Source organism: Rhinopithecus bieti, unplaced genomic scaffold (assembly GCF_001698545.2).
Source record: "Rhinopithecus bieti isolate Rb0 unplaced genomic scaffold, ASM169854v2 scaffold_55715, whole genome shotgun sequence".
Taxonomy (NCBI): Eukaryota; Metazoa; Chordata; class Mammalia; order Primates; family Cercopithecidae; genus Rhinopithecus; species Rhinopithecus bieti.
In genome coordinates this window covers 1226756-1244466 of record NW_016822769.1, presented here as the reverse complement: position 1 = coordinate 1244466, position 17711 = coordinate 1226756, and the positions used below count along the sequence as shown (strand labels likewise).

At 42.6% G+C, this 17711-nt stretch overlaps 1 protein-coding gene across 5 annotated transcripts in view; it reads right to left on the bottom strand.

Moving 5' to 3' along the window:
- TRIM69 (tripartite motif containing 69) overlaps window positions 1-9004 on the bottom strand; it is a 27640-nt gene extending 18636 nt beyond the window's left edge. The window contains exons 1-2 of one of the 5 annotated variants that reach the window (XM_017861028.1): window positions 8522-9004; window positions 7776-8002 (exon numbers count right to left, since the gene is read on the bottom strand). In XM_017861028.1, coding sequence (XP_017716517.1) covers window positions 7776-7781 — 6 coding nt within the window. In that variant the 5' untranslated portion in view covers window positions 7782-8002; window positions 8522-9004. Of the gene's footprint in view, window positions 1-7775; window positions 8236-8521 lie in introns of those variants that run through there. The other 4 variants (XM_017861026.1, XM_017861029.1, XM_017861030.1 and 1 more) reach the window with 4 other exon arrangements.
- Window positions 9005-17711: the final 8707 nt, after the last annotated feature.

Sequence of the window (17711 nt, the reverse complement as noted above, 5' to 3'; positions counted from 1 at the left end):
TTTTTTTTTTTTTTTTTTTTTTTTGAGACAAAGTCTCACTGTTTCGCCTAGGCTGGAGTGTAATGGCACGCTCTCTGCTCACTGCAACCTCTGCCTCCCAGGTTCAAGCGAGTCTTCTGTCTCAGCCTCCCAAGCAGCTGGGATTACAGGCATGTGCCACCATACCTGGCTAATTTTTTGTATTTTTAATAGAGACGGGGTTTCACCATGTTGGCCAGGCTGGTCTCGAACTCCTGACCTCAAGTGATCCACCCACCTTGGCCTCCCAAAGTGCTGGGATGACAGGTATGAGCCACCACGCCCGGCCCAGAGCCAGAATTTTTACATTGAATAATCCAGGGTGGGCTACTATTTGATGAATAGCCACCAGAAGTGACTTCAATCTCAGTGCCTAAAGGTCTAATGGTGTAAATAAACATTCAGTGATGCCAGCTGTGTTTCTATGCTCATACTTCCCGGAGCATAGAAATGAATAACATGGGCCGGGCGCGGTGGCTCAAGCCTGTAATCCCAGCACTTTGGGAGGCCGAGACGGGCGGATCACGAGGTCAGGAGATCGAGACCATCCTGGCTAACACGGTGAAACCCTGTCTCTACTAAAAAATACAAAAAACTAGCCGGGCGAGGTGGCGGGCGCCTGTAGTCCCAGCTACTCGGGTGGCTGAGGCAGGAGAATGGCGTGAACCCGGGAGGCGGAGCTTGCAGTGAGCCGAGATCTGGCCACCGCACTCCAGCCTGGGCGACAGAGCAAGACTCCGTCTCAAAAAAAAAAAAGAAATGAATAACATGGAGGCTCTGACCATGAGGTGCTCATATCTGGACCTTTACTACATTTATGGAACCAGGGCAAAGTGCAACTAGAAGTCCCAGGCTTTTATTTTCAACTTGCATATCATCTTCCTCTGAAGGATAAAAATACAGACAGAAGATGTATTCTGAGGCAAAATCCCTGAGTTTGTCCAGAGGTTACTCTCCTGTTCTTGAGAGGAAAACTGGAGCTCAGAGGAGTACGAACTTGCTCTGATACTCAAGTCTTTGGTGGAATCAGGAAATTCAAAGAACTCTATCCTGAAGGCCAGAGCTATTTCCATCTGCCATACGTCCACTTGAGAATTGGAGTATCCAGAACTGCTCTGTTCCTCATTCCTAACCCTGCCCATTCCCAGTTAGAAGTTTATATTTACCTCTCCTTATGGGCTTAGTTTCCCTTATATTCAGATTTATTCTAGCCAGGGGAACATGGCTAAACATTCTTTGCTTCATGATCAAATTCCATTCTCATTAATAACTATTTATATTGCCCTCATTCCATATCTAGATTCTCACTTTTGTTGTCAAAATGCTTTTGCTTGAGTCTCTAGCCCTTTGCTCCATAGTTTCCCACATAGCCTGTGTTCCCTATTGCTGATATCTGATCTCCCCAAACCTGGGTCTTGCCTGTCTGGACCTAATATGGCCATCTTCTCTTTGAATGTTGCCTTTCAACCATTCTCTGTAGCCTCTTTTTCTGAAACTCTTATCAGACAGATGTTGAAGCTTCTCACTCCAGTTTTTATTTCTATTAATTTCTTTTACATATCTTCTAACTCCATAACTTTCTGTGCTTTGCTTTGGACATTTTCTCCCGTTGTTGTTTTATAGGTGCTATTTATTTTTTATTTCTCTAAACATCTTTGAATGAGGTGAGTTCTTCCCGAATCAGCTATTTCCAAGAGACTTGTATGAGGATGGAGGCAGGGTTATATTTGAGGCTGTTTTCTTTATAAAACAATGTTCCATGGGTTCTTTTTCCCCCGTGATCAACACTGCAGCGTTGTTTGCAATGCAGAGTCTCTCTCCTCCATTCTACATCAGCCACAGACTGTTTTCTGAAAATATGGCATATTTGTCCTTGTTCAACTTCACCTTTCCTATATCTCAAATCTGTGTAACAAATGGTTGCAGGAAAGCCCAGCTTAAGCCTGCTTGCCTGTTCTCTTTGTTCTGTACCAGGGCTTGTGAGTCATGGCCAACAGGATGGGGTACTTTCTTGGGAAAGGTGCCACCTCCCTTCATGTAAGGTCTGCATCCCTAGGCATCCTCCCTCACATTCCTGCTTGACTTTCACTATGTTTGGCAGTCCTTCCTCACAGATTTTAGTCCAAGCTATTTGATGTCTCTAGTTTCATTGCAAATTGTTTGTCTATTTTTCATTCTCCTTGTAGTTTTTGACTTAAAGAAGGATGAGTTTCTAAGAGAAGGGGAATAATCAGTTTTAATCCACCATTTAAAACTAACACTTAAGGCCGGGCGCAGTGGCTCACGCCTTTAATCCCAGCACTTTGGGAGGCCGAGGTGGGTGGATCATGAGGTCAAGAGATTGAGACCATCCTGGCCAACATGGTGAAACCCTGTCTCTACTAAAAATACAAAAAATTAGCCAGGCGTGGTGGCGGGTGCCTGTAGTCCCACTTACTTGGAAGGCTGAGGCAGAAGAATCACTTGAACCCAGGAGGCAGAGGTTGCAGAGAGCTGAGACTGCACCACTGCACTCCAGTCTGGCGACAGAGTAAGATTCTGTCTCAAAACAAAAAACAAACAAACAAACAAAAACTAACACTTAAATCGTTTTTGACACTTTATTTAACGTTTCTGTATATTTAAAGAAAGGTGTGTGTGTGTGGGTGTGTGTGCCTGCACATGTGCTGGGGGTGGGCAGAATATTTCAAAATGTCCTCAATATATCAACTTGTCTAGATTGGGTAATGGACTTTCAGCACTGATCAGTGTGGATGCCTTTCCTGAAAGATGACAAATTTACCTCCAGCCCACAGGAATGGGAACACAAAGCCAATATTTAGGAGTGTTATAGAAAATACGAAGTGCTATTCTTTGCACACTTGAATTTTAAACTAAGATTGATTCCTAATACCTGCTTGATGTCTTAATCATAGTAGCTGTCTTTCCCATAGTACATGCTAAAGGTCGGGCCTACACACACCATGTGGCCTCCACTCCCTCTCCCAGGCCACAGATGGGCTTCAAACTCATTTCATAGGCTGTCCAGCAATCCAAGACATGACCTAATACAAAAAGATGATCCGGCAAACCAGAACTTCTCATGAATTTGAATCTTTGAACAAAGGGAGAATCCAGAAGTCGAAAGTAAGAGCAAAAGTTTAAAGACTGCCATGAGGTAGCGCTTAGGACTTGAAAGAGAAAACAGAATAAAGGAGATAAATTTTAAACAGAAATCAGAAGAAATGCAGAGATGCAGAGTGGAGAGAGCCAGTTATTTGGCAGAGACGAGAATTACAGAGAGAAACAAATGTGGAGAATGGCTGTATTATGTTAACCACAGCACTGTCCTTTGGTTCTTCCTGGGATTTCTGTGCCTAGCAGGATGCCTTGCTCACAAATGTTTATCCTCAAAGTAAGCGAAGTTACCTCTTCACTTAAGGTAACTTGCCTGAATTTCTGCTCTTGTAATGGACCCTCTACCATAGCACTCTGTTGAAATTTTTTCTTAGGGTGCTAAGGTAGAGTTTGCCAAACACTATTTAATGACACTGTCAATCTCTATCTTCCTTGACTTATTTAATGTTTCCTTTGGCCCTTGTAATACGATACTGTCCTAGTTCTTCTGCCTTTAACCACTTTGTTCTTACCAAGTGAGCCATTCATTCCCATACCTTTATATACAGTCTGTAAAGAAAGATAACTCCCAAATCTCTTGAGCCCACAACTGTGTCCTTGAAAATCAACCTGACTGAAACGGAACTCATATTTATCCCTAAATCATTTCCATCTCTTGACTTCCCTATTTGTATTTATTGTACCATCAATCTTCCAGTTTTGAAATCTGAGTTATCTTTAGATATTTTATTCAATTCTTTCTTCCCTATCATCTAATCAGTTGCAAAGTCTAATTATTAATAATAATTGCCAACCCTCCTCTGCCTTCCAAAATCTTCCGGTGTTTTTCATAGCCTACCAAAACAAGTTTTTTAGTTTTTTTTAAAAAGGGCCTCAGAATTTAGAACTCTCTATAACATGTTGAAAAGTCATATTTCTAGTCTTCTTCCCCATGGTTTTGTTGTACAATTAAAATTTTTAATTCACCATCCTTTTACATATTAATAATTTACTAAAGGTTACATTAACTGACCGGGCACGGTGGCTCATGCCTATAATCCCAGCACTTTGGGAGGCCGAGATGGGCAGATCACAAGGTCAGGAAATTGAGACCATCCTGGCTAACACAGTGAAACCCCGCCTCTACTAAAAATACAAAAAATTAGCTGAGTGTGGTGGCAGGCGCCTGTAGTCCTAGCTACTTGGGAGGCTGAGGCAGGAGAATGGTGTGAACCCAGAAGGAGCAGCTTCCACTGCACTCCAGCCTGGGGGATAGAGCGAGACTCCATCTCAAAAAAAAGAAAGTACATTAACCAAAAGATAATGAAAGCTTTAAAAAGAAGATGACTTCATTCTGTGTACTAGGCTGAATGGGCAATTCTGTGGAAGGGAAGAGAAAAATGTCTGTTTATTTTCCACCCCCTCAATATGTGCTTAGAAGACCAAATCTAGGGCAGGGTATAGTGGCTCGTACCTATAATCCTACCACTTTGGGAGGCTGAGTCAGGAGGATTGCTTGAGGCCAGGAGTTTGAGACCAACCTGGGCAACATAGTAAGATCCTGTCTCTATTTTTATAAATGAAAAGAAAACCAAACCCAGAAAATATGCCTATCAGGGAATACACAAGTTCAAAAAAAGACTGCATTTTAAGCCAGTCAGAGCTGTCTCAAAAACTTTGAAAAGAGATACATTCTGAATAAGATAAAACGTACAGAAGAATCTGGCCACTTGAAGGTAATCTAGGAGAAGGAATACATACCAACATCAGTTTATAATCCTAGTGAATGTAGTGTCTTTTGAAGGTGGATATCACTCAGGAATTTTATTCAATGCATTTTAAAAGTATATTTAAATTATATAGTGGTTACCAAGGCGGGGCAAAGAGGAATGGGAAGTGACTGATAATGGGTATGGAATTTCTTTTGGGGGTAATGAAAATGTTCTGGAATTAAATAGGGTTGATAATTGTATAACTTTGTGAGTATACTAAAAACCACTGAATTGTAAACTTCAAAAGGGTTAATTTTATGATATGAAAATATATTTCATGTTATTAATTGTTGATATTATATGATTGATTGATTTTTTATATGGTTAATTCATCTTGCTAGCTGAAGGTTTGCCAATTCCCCTGGCTTTCAATAATATATCCTTTTCTGTAAAACAAGGGATTAATTATATTAGCTAATATTTGCTGAGCACTCACTGTGGAAGAGGCTTTACATACATCGTTTCATTTAATCTCAGAACAACCCTATGATATATGTATTATTACCACATATTTAAGGAAACTGAAGCTTAGATTGTTTAAAGTATCTTGCCAGAGTCACAATTATTAAGTAGTGGATCCCAGATTTGAACTCTTTATTTGACCCCAAAGCCTATTAACCATTGAGTTAGCAGGAAGCCCATCAATATGTTTTGTGGAATTGAATTTATTAAATGGATCAAATTTGTGAGGCAAAATATCTGCAGTAACTTCCTATTGCGCTAGAGGGAGACATAGAATTGGAAACCAAAGGAGATTCTAAAATTTCTGGACCTGGAAATCTTTTAGGAAGCACATCTACTGCCAGCCCCTTTTAGGGGAAGTCTAACCTTAAGGCGGAGAGAGAGAAATTCGAGTCAGGAATTGATATTCATCCTTATAAAGCCGCGGCTGGCAGGAATCACTTTATAAGAAAGCACATCAGCAGGGCACAATGGCCCAGGCCTGTAATCTTAGCACTGTGAGAGGCCGAGGCAGGAGGATCACCTGAGGTCAGGAGTTCAAGACAAGCCTGGGTAACATGGTGAGACCCTATCTCTACTAAAAAAAAAAAAATACAAAAATTAGCCAGGCGTGGTGGTGTACCCCTGTAGTCCCAGCTATTCGGGAGGCTGAGGCATGAGAATCATTTGAACCCTGGAGGCAGAGGTTGCAGTGAGTTGAGATGGTGCCACTGCACTCCAGCCTGGGCATCAGAGTGAGACTCTGCCTTTAAAAAAAAAAAAAGAGGCCGGGTGCGGTGGCTCAAACCTGTAATCCCAGCACTTTGGGAGGCCGAGATGGGCAGATCACGAGGTCAGGAGATCAAGACCATCCTGACTAACACTGTGAAACCCCGTCTCTACTAAAAAATACAAAAAACTAGCCAGGCGAGGTGGCGGGCGCCTGTAGTCCCAGCTACTCGGGAGGCTGAGGCAGGAGAATGGTGTAAACCCGGGAGGCGGAGCTTGCAGTGAGCTGAGATCCGGCCACTGCACTCCAGCCTGGGCGACAGAGCGAGACTCCGTCTCAAAAAACAAACAAACAAACAAACAAACAAAGTACATCTCTTCCTCCTTTGGTTCACTGTGCATATTCTCAAAGAGCAGAGAAAAGGCAAAGATTAGAGCTATGAGGTCTTTGGAAGCTTGCATAAGAAATCCTTAATTTCTACCAGAGACTTTTTTTTCCTGAGAAGTTTTGTGTTGTAAACTTTTGAAATCATGGTTAAGATATCTAAGGAGAGTTCATTTGCTTTTCAACCTTTATTCCTTCAAAGTAATTTTTAAATTTTGATGGCCAGATTTTATGAATAATTAGCTTTGAGAGCAAAAAAATACAATTCCTCCACAGAGACAAACGATACGGCACAGCCAGCTCAAACCTAAGAGCAAGACACACTCCTGCTTCACGAGTCATGCCATTTTCACATCAGAAGGAAAGATTCTGAACTTTCTGACTTCTCGGAGCTTCTCAGAGTTGAAAGAAATTTTAAGCCATTTAATTCACTCCTTTCCAACCTCTGCCTGAACGTCTGAAGTAATGGGAAGCTCACTATCACACAAACAGTTTTTTTTTTACTATTATGGAAAAGTGTCTATTTTCACTGACTTGGCCTTAAAGTCATAAGAATATAGTAGATATAGGCAATAGTGTTTATTTTTCCCCTAGGAATTATAAACAAAATGCTTATCACCCTGTTTGCTTCAATAGCTAAGGACAGAGATGAGTAACAGCAAACCTAAAGGTCCTGTGATAGAGGAAATTAGAAACTGATCTTAATGATTAATATAATGAAATTAAACTTTATTAGAAGTGGAAACTGGTAGAAATGGATGATAACTCAGGATTCAAGGGCCCCTGTGTCAACATCTCTTGTCGATGAATTTTAGTGAGTTTTTCAAGCTTTCATGTAGTAAATAAGCATTTTCTTTTGTCTGTCTAACGATCAGGAAAACACTAAGTTGAGAAGAATATAACTTCCTTTATTTTAGCTCTGAAGAGGTCTTAAAGGAAGGAATTCAATTAAAAATGTTTACTATCTGAGTATCGAGTCTGCCTTAAATACAAAATAATCAAATGTGAAGGTATTGTAAGCAAACCAAGTTATACATAATAATTTTTAAATCTAAAACAAAATGATTACATTGATAAGGTGAATTTTGTATAGTATATAGTTTAATTTTTCTCAAAATGTTTTGGTGGATTTCATTACTTTCCTACCAGCTTCTCTAGTCTAAATTATCAGTTATTCCAAGGCCTGGAGAGAGTATAGTAGCTACCAGCTGTCACAAGTTAAATACGTCTCTTCATGAATTTCCTTTTGTGCTCCCAAATCCATATTCTCTTCTATGATCCTGTTTTCCACACTATTCCTAGAAGCCCTGCTAAGTAAAAAAAGGATCACTCACCTCCATGAAGCTTCAACCCACCAAGAGGCAGAGGCAGGCACTTGAATCAGAGCTCAGCAGACCCAGGACGTCTGCAGACCAGGAGTCAGGGACCGGTTAGTTTTCAAGGAATGGGCTCAGAGCATGACAAAAGGAAGAAAAGTTCAGAAGCTGGAGAGAAGCAGCAAGGCCAGAGTGAGGTCTGACAGATTCCGTGACAGTTTGTCAGTTGCTTTGATCATCATTTGCTTAAGAGAAAGAGAAACCTTCATTACAATACCCTACCTGCCCAACTTTTCTTTTGTAGGAGAAGAGGGCAGCTCATTTAGATTTAAACTGGTAGTCTAATCTTAAGGTTCATAGCTCCCCATTTCTGGACTAGGGATGCTCTATGAAAGAAGAAATACACGTCAGCCTATATTAAGCCTAACTCATGAAAAATAACCACTTCACCCCTGTTCATGATCCCATCACACTATCAAGACACCAGCTGAGTGACTTTAATAGAGAGCTAGTTCACCACTCATATTCCAGTGAAGCAGCCCTGACTTTGTCTCTGAGACAGTAACACAGGCCTGGAAAACACCAGGCCCTAAGAAAGCAGGATGAGAAAAGCTTCATTTCATACAGCTTTCTTCAGCAGTTTTAGCCCGCAGAGAGATGTCCCAACACTGTGCTCCTGCGTGACTTATAAACAGCCAAACAGTTTTTCTTACAGTAATTCCTCTAACTCGATATGATTTCTTACACGTCTGGCTCCTGCCTACCTGTCCAGCCTTAATGACCACAGCTCTATCCCCGATGTTCGGGATTGCCCAAATATGTCACCTTCTGCAGCTTTGTACATGTTGTCCCTTCGGCTAGGAGTTTCCCTTCCCCCACACCCCGGTCTTTATCTCTTTACTAAACACTTCCCTAACCACTCCCTCATCCCCAAACCAAGCTTTACCCACTTCCCTGTCTCTTCTAGAAGATTTTGCTGGCTCTATACCAGAGGTTACCAACCTCAGCCCTATTGATATTTTGGGCCTGCTAAGTCTTTTAAGTCAGAGGGGCTGTCCTGTGAATTTTAGGATATTTAGCCGTGTCCCTGGTGTTTACACACTAGTTGCCTGTAGCCACCCCCCCGTCTCCAGTCATAATAAAAATGTCTCCAGACATTGCCAAATGTCTCCTGGGGTCAGGGGTTGGAATCATTCCTCAGTTGAGAAACACAGCTTGCCTGCCTGCCTGCCTGCCTGCCTGCCTGCCTGCCTGCCTGCCTTCCTTCCTTCCTTCCTTCCTTCCTTCCTTCCTTCCTTCCTTCCTTCCTTTTTCTCTTTCTTCCTTTCTTTTTTTCTTTTTCTCTCCCACTCTCTTTTTTCTTTCTCTCTTCCTTTCTCTTTCTTTCGTCCTTTTTTCTTTCTTTTTCTCTTTTCTTTCTTTGTTTTTTCTTTTTTCTTTCCCTCTTCCTATCTTTCTTCCTTTTTTATGTCTCTCTTTCTCTCTCTCTCTCTTTCTCTCTCTCTCTTTCTCTCTCTTTCTTTCTCTCTTCCCTTCTTTCTTTCTGACAGGGTCTCACTATGTTGCCCAGGCTTATCTCAAACTCCTGAGCTCAAACTGTCTTCCCAACTCAGCCTCCCAAAGTGCTAGGATTACAGGTGTGAGCAACACCATGCCTGGCCTAGCTTTACACATTTCTATAGCACCCTAGATCTTTGTACATGTGGCTTTAACAGAGTGTATTCTAATTGTTTGATTGCATGTCTGCCCCTCCACTAAGTTGTGAACAACCGCAGGGTAGGTAGTACTCTATCTTGCTCACCTTGACAGTACATGGCATTTGTTGGATCAAAACCTTTGTCAAATAAATGTCTATGAAATGCTGGTGATCACTTAATCAAAAAAGTAATTTTGTTTCATCTTGATTATTTTTGTTGTTGGCTAAAACATTTGACAGTGCTTAGTATAGCTGATTTTACTAAAGCCTGGCACCTGCACATTCTTGAACCTTTTGCCTAGGGGTAAGAGTACTGGCCTAGAAGGTGGAAACCTTGTCTCTCACCAGAGCACTGGGTAGCCTTAGCTAAGACATTTAACTCTTATGGGTATCAGTTCCTCCTTCTTTAAAATGTGAATTCCTAAGAATTCATCTCTAGAAGCCTGTGATTCCAAATCCTATGTAGCAAGAGGTCTCAATCTTCACAAATAGTACTTCAAGTCCTTTTTTTCACTATTTAAAAACAGTGTCCAGGCATAATGGCTCATACCTGTAATCTCAGCACTTTGGGAGGCCAAGGTAGGAGGATCACCTGAGCCCAGGAGTTCAAGACCAGCCTGGGCAAGCTGGCGAGACCGTGTCCCTACAAAAAATTTAAAAATTAGCCAGTGTCTGTGGTCCCAGCTACTCAGGAGGCTGAAGTGGGAGGATTATTTGTGCCTAGGAGGTCAAGGCTGCAGTAAGCCATGATCACACCCCTGCACTCCAGCATGGTTGACAGAGTAAGACCTTGTCTCAAAAAAAAAATAAAAAATAAAAAAATTCCATTGCTGTAAACGAGACCCAGAGTGATGGTTAATTTTATATATCAACCCGACTAATATGCTCAGTATAAAAGTTGCTTAAGCAAGAATGACATTTATTTCTCTCTTAAGTAAAAGTTCAAACTTCTATAGTGGCTCTGGTTTGCAAAGTTGTCAGTCTCCCAAATTCCTTCTCTTTACTTTGTTAACTTAGAACTCACAACATCCAGAAATTTGGAGAGGAGACTTTATTTCATATAAAGGGTTAAAGGCCTGCAAGGTGGCCATCCCACAGGCCAGGAAGTATAATCTCTGGCAAAGACCAGAGACAGGCACTTCAAAGGAGGAGGGGTTGGGGTAGGAACTTGATGCTGAACAGGTTGGCTAAACGTACATATTCAACAGGTTACAGAAGGAGTTATGAATAATCATGAAGGTCATCCTGACTCATGCTTATTGAACAAACATGCATGTAACATACAACCCATGTTCACTTTGAGGTAGAGACTTAACTCTTTTTTTGTTTTGTTTTTCATGATGGAGTCTTGCTCTGCACCCAAGCTGGAGTGCAGTGGTGCCATCTCAGCTCACTGCAACCTCTGCCTTCCAGGTTCAAATGATTCTCCTTCCTCAGCCTCCCAAGTAGCTGGGATTACAGGTGTGCACCACCACACTCGGCTAATTTTTGTATTTTTAGTAGAGACAGGGTTTTGCCATGTTGGTCAGGCTGGTCTCGAACTCCTGACCTCAGGTGATTCACCCACCTCAGCCTCCCAAAGTGCTGGGATTACAGGCATGAGCCACCATGCCAGGCCTGAGGTGGAGACTTAACATTTAAATCTATGACAATTAGGCTCTATAAGTCAAAATGCCTGTTCAGGACAGGAAGGAACAAGAGTGCTTAGCCTCTATAAACTGGCCAGAACCAGCCCATAGTCAGTGGTCTTCTTATCAAGAGAAAGTGGCTGGGCGCGGTGGCTCACCCCTGTAATCCCAGCACTTTGGGAGGCCAAGGCAGGTGGTTCACAAGGTCAGGAGATCGAGACCATCCTGGCTAACACAGTGAAACCCCGTCTCTATTAAAATTAGCCAGGCGGTCCGCTTACTTGGCGAGGGCTGAGCCAGAAGAATGATGTGAACCGGGAGGTGGAGCTTGCAGTGAGCCGAGATTGGGCCAATGCATCCAGCTGGGGCGATCAGAGCGAGATTCGATCTCAAAATAAAAAAAAAAAAAAAAAAAAAATTGCTTATCTCAGCTGGTGCTTGTTTAAGACTGCTAAGCAGGAAAACTGGGCGGAAGATTCGTTCTCAAAACACTTATAGAAAAACTGTGGGCAGGTTAGAGGCATGTTTATTCTTTAAGTGTAGGAGTTATGACAACCACGTTGTCCTGGCAATGGGCCTTAGGTCCTTTATGAATAATTTGTTATTACACAAAGCGTTGTTCTGTCCAGCTTTGATCTCTAATTTGACATTAATGCTGGTCAGTTGTTGATGTCTAAACATAAGAAGACGGGGGGTATTAATGAAAGTGTCTGAATCTCCCATTCTGTCCACGCCAGGAGCTCAGTTTTAGCGTTCTTCATGGGTCACTTTGGTCAAGGAGGGGTTCCATTCACTAAAAATTGATGACTATTTAAGAAAGAGAAAGTTGCTTTAGGATGTACCCCAGTATCATGGCACCCAAAGTCAGCGCTAAGAGCCATAAAACAAGGAAACAAATAAGCCAGTCTCAGAGGATGTGAAGAATCAGGTTTTTTACATACTGCAGATTAGCAATTTAAAAATCAGTCTTTAAGCTCAGGGGAGTGCTTTGGGATGCGCAAAAGCCCATAGTTCCTGCCAGCGCTCGGCGAAAAATCAGCACAGGGATTATGTCTTTGAGCAAAAGGCATACATCATATATAAAGTGGCAGGTGCTTACTGGATGAGGCTGATTTTTTTTTCAACAAAACTGGGACAAGTGTTTAGTATATTTAAAGGAAGTGCACAAGCACTTGACTTCAGATGTGGCCACATTCTGTAGGTAGATGTGTAGTATAATAAGTTCAATCTCTGAGATATCCCATCCACACAAACTTGACACTTGAATATAACCAGGTAGTATATGACAAAAAAACATTTTTTGCAAGGAATTTGGTGGGCACTGTTGGTTGTACATGCATCTCTGTCCCTCTTCACGCTCTCTCAGTGTTCACAGCAAACTGCAGTTTTGGTCTTGGAGTGACCTTGTGTTCTTCTTGGCCTCGCTCCCTTTTGTTCAATAATCAACACAGAGTCATGTGTGGAGTTAGGTCAATCACTACAGGCGTGCTAGAGATTCACGGTGAGGTACTACGTTCATTTACTTTCCCAGTTGTATCAGTTCTGCATCCAAAGCTACTGTTAGGAGTTGGAGCTCCCTTGGCTATAGGGAATGCTAGGTTGTCTGGAATTCACCATGCTGTCACAAGCTTTATAGTATCTCCTTGTGCTTTTTGGATTCAGTCTTAGGGAAGTTAAGTGATCTATGCCAAGGTTTACTGCAAATATTAAAAGTCTTCAATGTCTCACTGATGTATGTTCAGTCTCTCTCTAACTTTAAGGAATTTAGAGGTCAGATTTCCTGGCATATACTTGAACTCTTATTTCCTGGGTTTCAGTTCTGTCTTCAGCTCCACAACTGCTGTGCTCCCACAGGGGAGTGTGGTCTTCTGGAGCCACTGTGAAGGATAGTTCAATCTGATTGGTTGTTTTTTTTTTTTTTTTTTTTTTTTTTTGAGGACCGAGTCTCGCTTCTGCGTCGCCCAGGCTGTAGAGCTGCCAGTGGCGCGATCTCGGCTCACTGCAATCTATGCCTCTCCGGGTTTACACCATTCTCCTGGCCTCAGCCGCCAGAGTAGCTGGGATTACAGGCGCCCGCCACCTCGCCCGGCTAGTTTTTTGTATTTTTTTTTTTTTAGTAGAGACGGGGTTTCACCGTGTTAGCCAGGATGGTCTCGATCTCCTGACCTCGTGATCCGCCCGTCTCGGCCTCCCAAAGTGCTGGGATTACAGGCTTGAGCCACCGTGCCCGGCCTCAATCTGAATTTTTAATGGAAAAAAAAAAGAGAGAAAAATTAAGCTTTAGTAATGTCTAAATCAAGATTGATAGTTGTATATGTATAAAATGTATAGCTATATGTAGAGAATGTATACCAAAAATTTTTTATAGTTATGCATTTGAACAAAATTTGGAGACCACTGCTGTTGAAACTGAGTGCCCCTCCCCATTCCATGACCTGATGGTAGTGGGGAGGAGGAATCCAAGGGGCACTTACATGAAGAGAAACACAGTATCATTAAACACCCAAGAAAGGGTTACTACTTCAATTAAGAGCTTTTTCTTTTCTTTTCTTTTCTTTCCTTTATTTATTTATTTATTTATTTTGATAAACAGCCTCACTCTGTCACCCAGGCTGGAGTGCAGTGGCGCAGTCTTGGCTCACTGCAACCTCCGCCTCTCCGGGGTTCAAGCAATGTTCATTCCTTAGCCTCCCGTATAGCTGGAATTACAGGTGCATGCCACTACACCCGGCTAATTTTTTGTATTTTTAGTAGAGATGGGATTTTGCCATGTTGGCCAGGCTGATATCAAACTCCTGACCTCAAGTGATCTGCCTGCCTCGGCCTCACAACGTGCTGGGATTACATGCATGAGCCACTGTGCTTGGCCCATTCACTCATTTTTTATAAAGTAAAAATGGGAGACCAAAAAATCTCCTTACACACTCCTAACAGCAAATAAGAAATAAACCATTTAGTCTAATTGCAGGTTCATCTTGCCCAGTGTTTTCTTTCTAACAGAGGCAACAAATGGAGTTCTGAAAAATGTATTCCAGATTGTCTTCTAGGAAAGAGAGGATGGAGTTCAAGCATTAGCCTTACAGAGGCTTGGTTTGGGTCTAGGCTCTGTGACTTTTGGGCACGTGACCTAGAAGTTAAGTTGTCAAAATCACAGCATGTAAATCTTTGTAAAAATTAATTAGCTTATAATTTTTAAATAATGCATAATTAGCCATTAGGGAAATACAAATCAAAACCATAAAGATACCATTTCATATCCACTAGAATGGTTATAACAAAAAAGATAATAAGTGTTGGTGAGGATGTAGAAAAATTGGAACTCTCGGCCGGGCGCGGTGGCTCAAGCCTGTAATCCCAGCACTTTGGGAGGCCGAGACGAGCGGATCACAAGGTCAGGAGATCGAGACCATCCTGGCTAACATGCTGAAACCCCGTCTCTACTAAAAAATACAAAAAAAAAAAAAAAAACTAGCCGGGCAAGGTGGTGGGCGCCTACAGTCCCAGCTACCCGGGTGGCTGAGGCAGGAGAATGGTGTAAACCCGGGAGGCGGAGCTTGGAGTGAGCTGAGATCCGGCCACTGCACTCCAGCCTGGGCGATGAGCAAGACTCCGTCTCAAAAAAAGAAAAAAAAAAAAAGAAAAATTGGAACTCTCATACACAATGGTACATTCATCTTTGGAGAACAGTCTAATAGTTCCTTAAAAGATTAAACATAGAGTTACCATATCACCCAGCAATTCCACTCCTACATATATACTCAACAGAATTGAAAACCTATGTCCACACCAAAAATGTATACATGAATATTGATAATCACATTTTATTCTCAAGAGCCAAAAAGTGGAAACAACCCAAATTCCCATTAACTAATGATGGATAAACAAAACAGTGTATCTATACAGTAGAGTATTATTCATCAATAAAAAGGAGCGAAGAGCTGATCCTTGCTACAGTATGATGATCCTTGTAAACAGAAGCCAGTTACAAAAGACCACATATTATATGTTGCTGTTTCTATGAAATACTATAGGCAAACCCATAGAGACAGAAAGATTGGTGGTTTCTTAGGACTAGGGGTTTGGGAGAAATGGGAGTGACACCTAACTGGTACAGAATTTATTTTGGGAGTGATGAAAATGTCCTAAAATTGAGGTGACAGTTACACAACTCTGTGAATATACTAAAACCCACTGAAATGTACATTTAAATGTGTTAATTGTATGGTTTGTGAACTACATCTCAATAAACAAAGATGTAAGCTGCCAAAAATGTTACACAATACAATGGTACACGAACTGGATTTAGATCGGCAAACCCTAGAACCTAGTGAGGAAATGAGAAGCCCAGCAGAAAAATGGGTGGAGCCCAGAGAAGGGCTTAGGGCTCTGCGCTCCCCTGCATGCACCGGCCTGCTTACCGAGGTGGTACTTCTCTTGGGCCCCACAGACACCTGCCTCTCCCCGGATCGCTATTCTCGACTATTTGCGTTTCGCGACCGGCCTGCCCCTCCTCTTTCCCGCTCTGCCCAGGAAAAAAGAGCCCTCGGAACGAAGCTGGGTAGCCCCAGAAAGCAGTGCCCATCACCTTCCAGCTCCATCCATGTACCCAGCAGCCCATCAATGACCTAGATATGCTGTCTGTTCCACCCAGTCCTGCCCGGTAGTTATTCAGCGATGAGGGAGTACGAAGCGTGCGCTCCAGTAGTGCGCCACTTTCCCGGCCCTCCGTGGCTTCCCAGTCCTGGACAGAGACCCGAGCGAGCCGAACCCGGGTACCCGGCTACCCTGGGCTGGGAAGGAGGACCGGGCAGCCACAGGCCAGGGAGGGCAGTTGGAGAGAGATAGAAGCAGAGGGAGAGGGAGTCAGAGGAGAAGGTACTCAACGATGGACGTGCCTAGGCTGGGCGGCGCCCACAGAGCAGAGCCAAGGTCACGAAGCAGAGCGTCACGTGCAAACTCCCAGAACTGAATAGGCTAAAGCGCTAGCTTGTCACCCTTTTAATTCGCTTTTACAGTTTCCGAACTGCCCAATCAAAACCCGAGCCCAGGGTCGCTCGTCACCGGTCTCTGGACAAAAAGCGCTGTTTCAGATTAGAAATCAGGACTTTCCTGTCCTGGTTCCTCTTTCTTCAAAGCCAGCTGCTTTCCGAGAAAGGGTGAGGGTTGCTTCCTTCGCCCCACCCCACGCAGTGATGAGATCAGCAACTTCCCACTCTATAGATGGGTGATTCTCTGGTTGTTCCAATGAAGTCATTTGGAGTATTTATTAAGAGGCTGAGGGCCAGAGGTCGCAGTCTACATGCAAGCACACTTAATGTATAAAAAAGCAGCTGGGCGCGGTGGCTCACGCCTGTAATCCCAGCACTTTGAGAGGCTGAGGCGGGCGGATCACTTGAGGTCAGGAGTTCGACATCAGCCTGGCCAACATGGTGAAACCCTGTCTCTACTAAAAATACAAAAATCAGCCGGGCGTGCTGGCGCGTGTCTGTAATCCCAGCTACTCAGGAGGCTGAGGCAGGAGAATCGCTTGAATTCAGGAGGTGGAGGTTGCAGTAAGCTGAGATCACACCACTTCACTCCAGCCTGGGCAACAGAGACTCCGTCTGGGAAAAAAAAAAAAAAAAAAATCCTGCATATAATCTGGGCTTACAAGCACCAAGGACATGTAAGAAATGTGTGTTATGTTTTTATATTTTTTGATTATTTTATTTCTTGAGTATTTACTGACCATCTACTACCTTAGGCTCATATATACTGAATTTTCCAGGAATATAACTACCAGGCAACTCAAAGAAGTGTATGTTGGTTTTTTATTTTTGGAATTTTACCTAGAGATTTTTGCCATTTTAGAAAATTACACCAGAACCAGCAATACCATATCTGAATCTGAGCCATTGGTACAACGTGCCTCTCAGTCTTCCATGCCGCTGGTTCACAGAGATCCCAGGCAGTTACAAGTGTCTGGCACTTCTTTATACCAGCAGCGCAGCCAAGCTAGAGCATTCACAAGCTAAGTTACTTAATTTTCATAATCATATTAGTAAAAGAATCACCACAAAACAATTGTTATAAAAAGGGGTTGTTGGGGGAAAGGGGACTGTTGAATACGATTGGGATTGAAACCTCTAATCCACACTGGAATCCTGGGGACTGTGCCCACCTCGGTCTGCCAAGCCTGAGCTTGGATACTGAGTTTCTATCCTAGAAATCTGTCAGATAAGGCTCTTGTTATACAAATGACTTGGATACTGCATCATCACTAGGAACCCTTCATTCTCTTAACCTTTCCCAGCCTCAAAAAAAAAAAAAAAAAAATTCTCAAAAACCCCCATGCTGCCAGAAAAGAGCTCTACCTGTAGGCCTACCTTTGGAGGAACTGTCCAGAATGAGTCAGGGCCATCTTGTTACCTAAAGCCTTTTAGGGAAAGGGATTCTTCCATAGTTTCTTCTTTCACCAGATCAGTGCCAAGAAGTTTTCCATTGTACAAAATGAGTATCCCTAATCTGAAAATCTGAAATCCTAAATGCTCCAACATCTCAAACTTTTTGAGCGCCAACATGATGCTCAAAGGAAAAGGTAATTGGGGCATTTTGGATTTTAGAGTTTCTCTTTTTTTTTTTTTTTTTTTT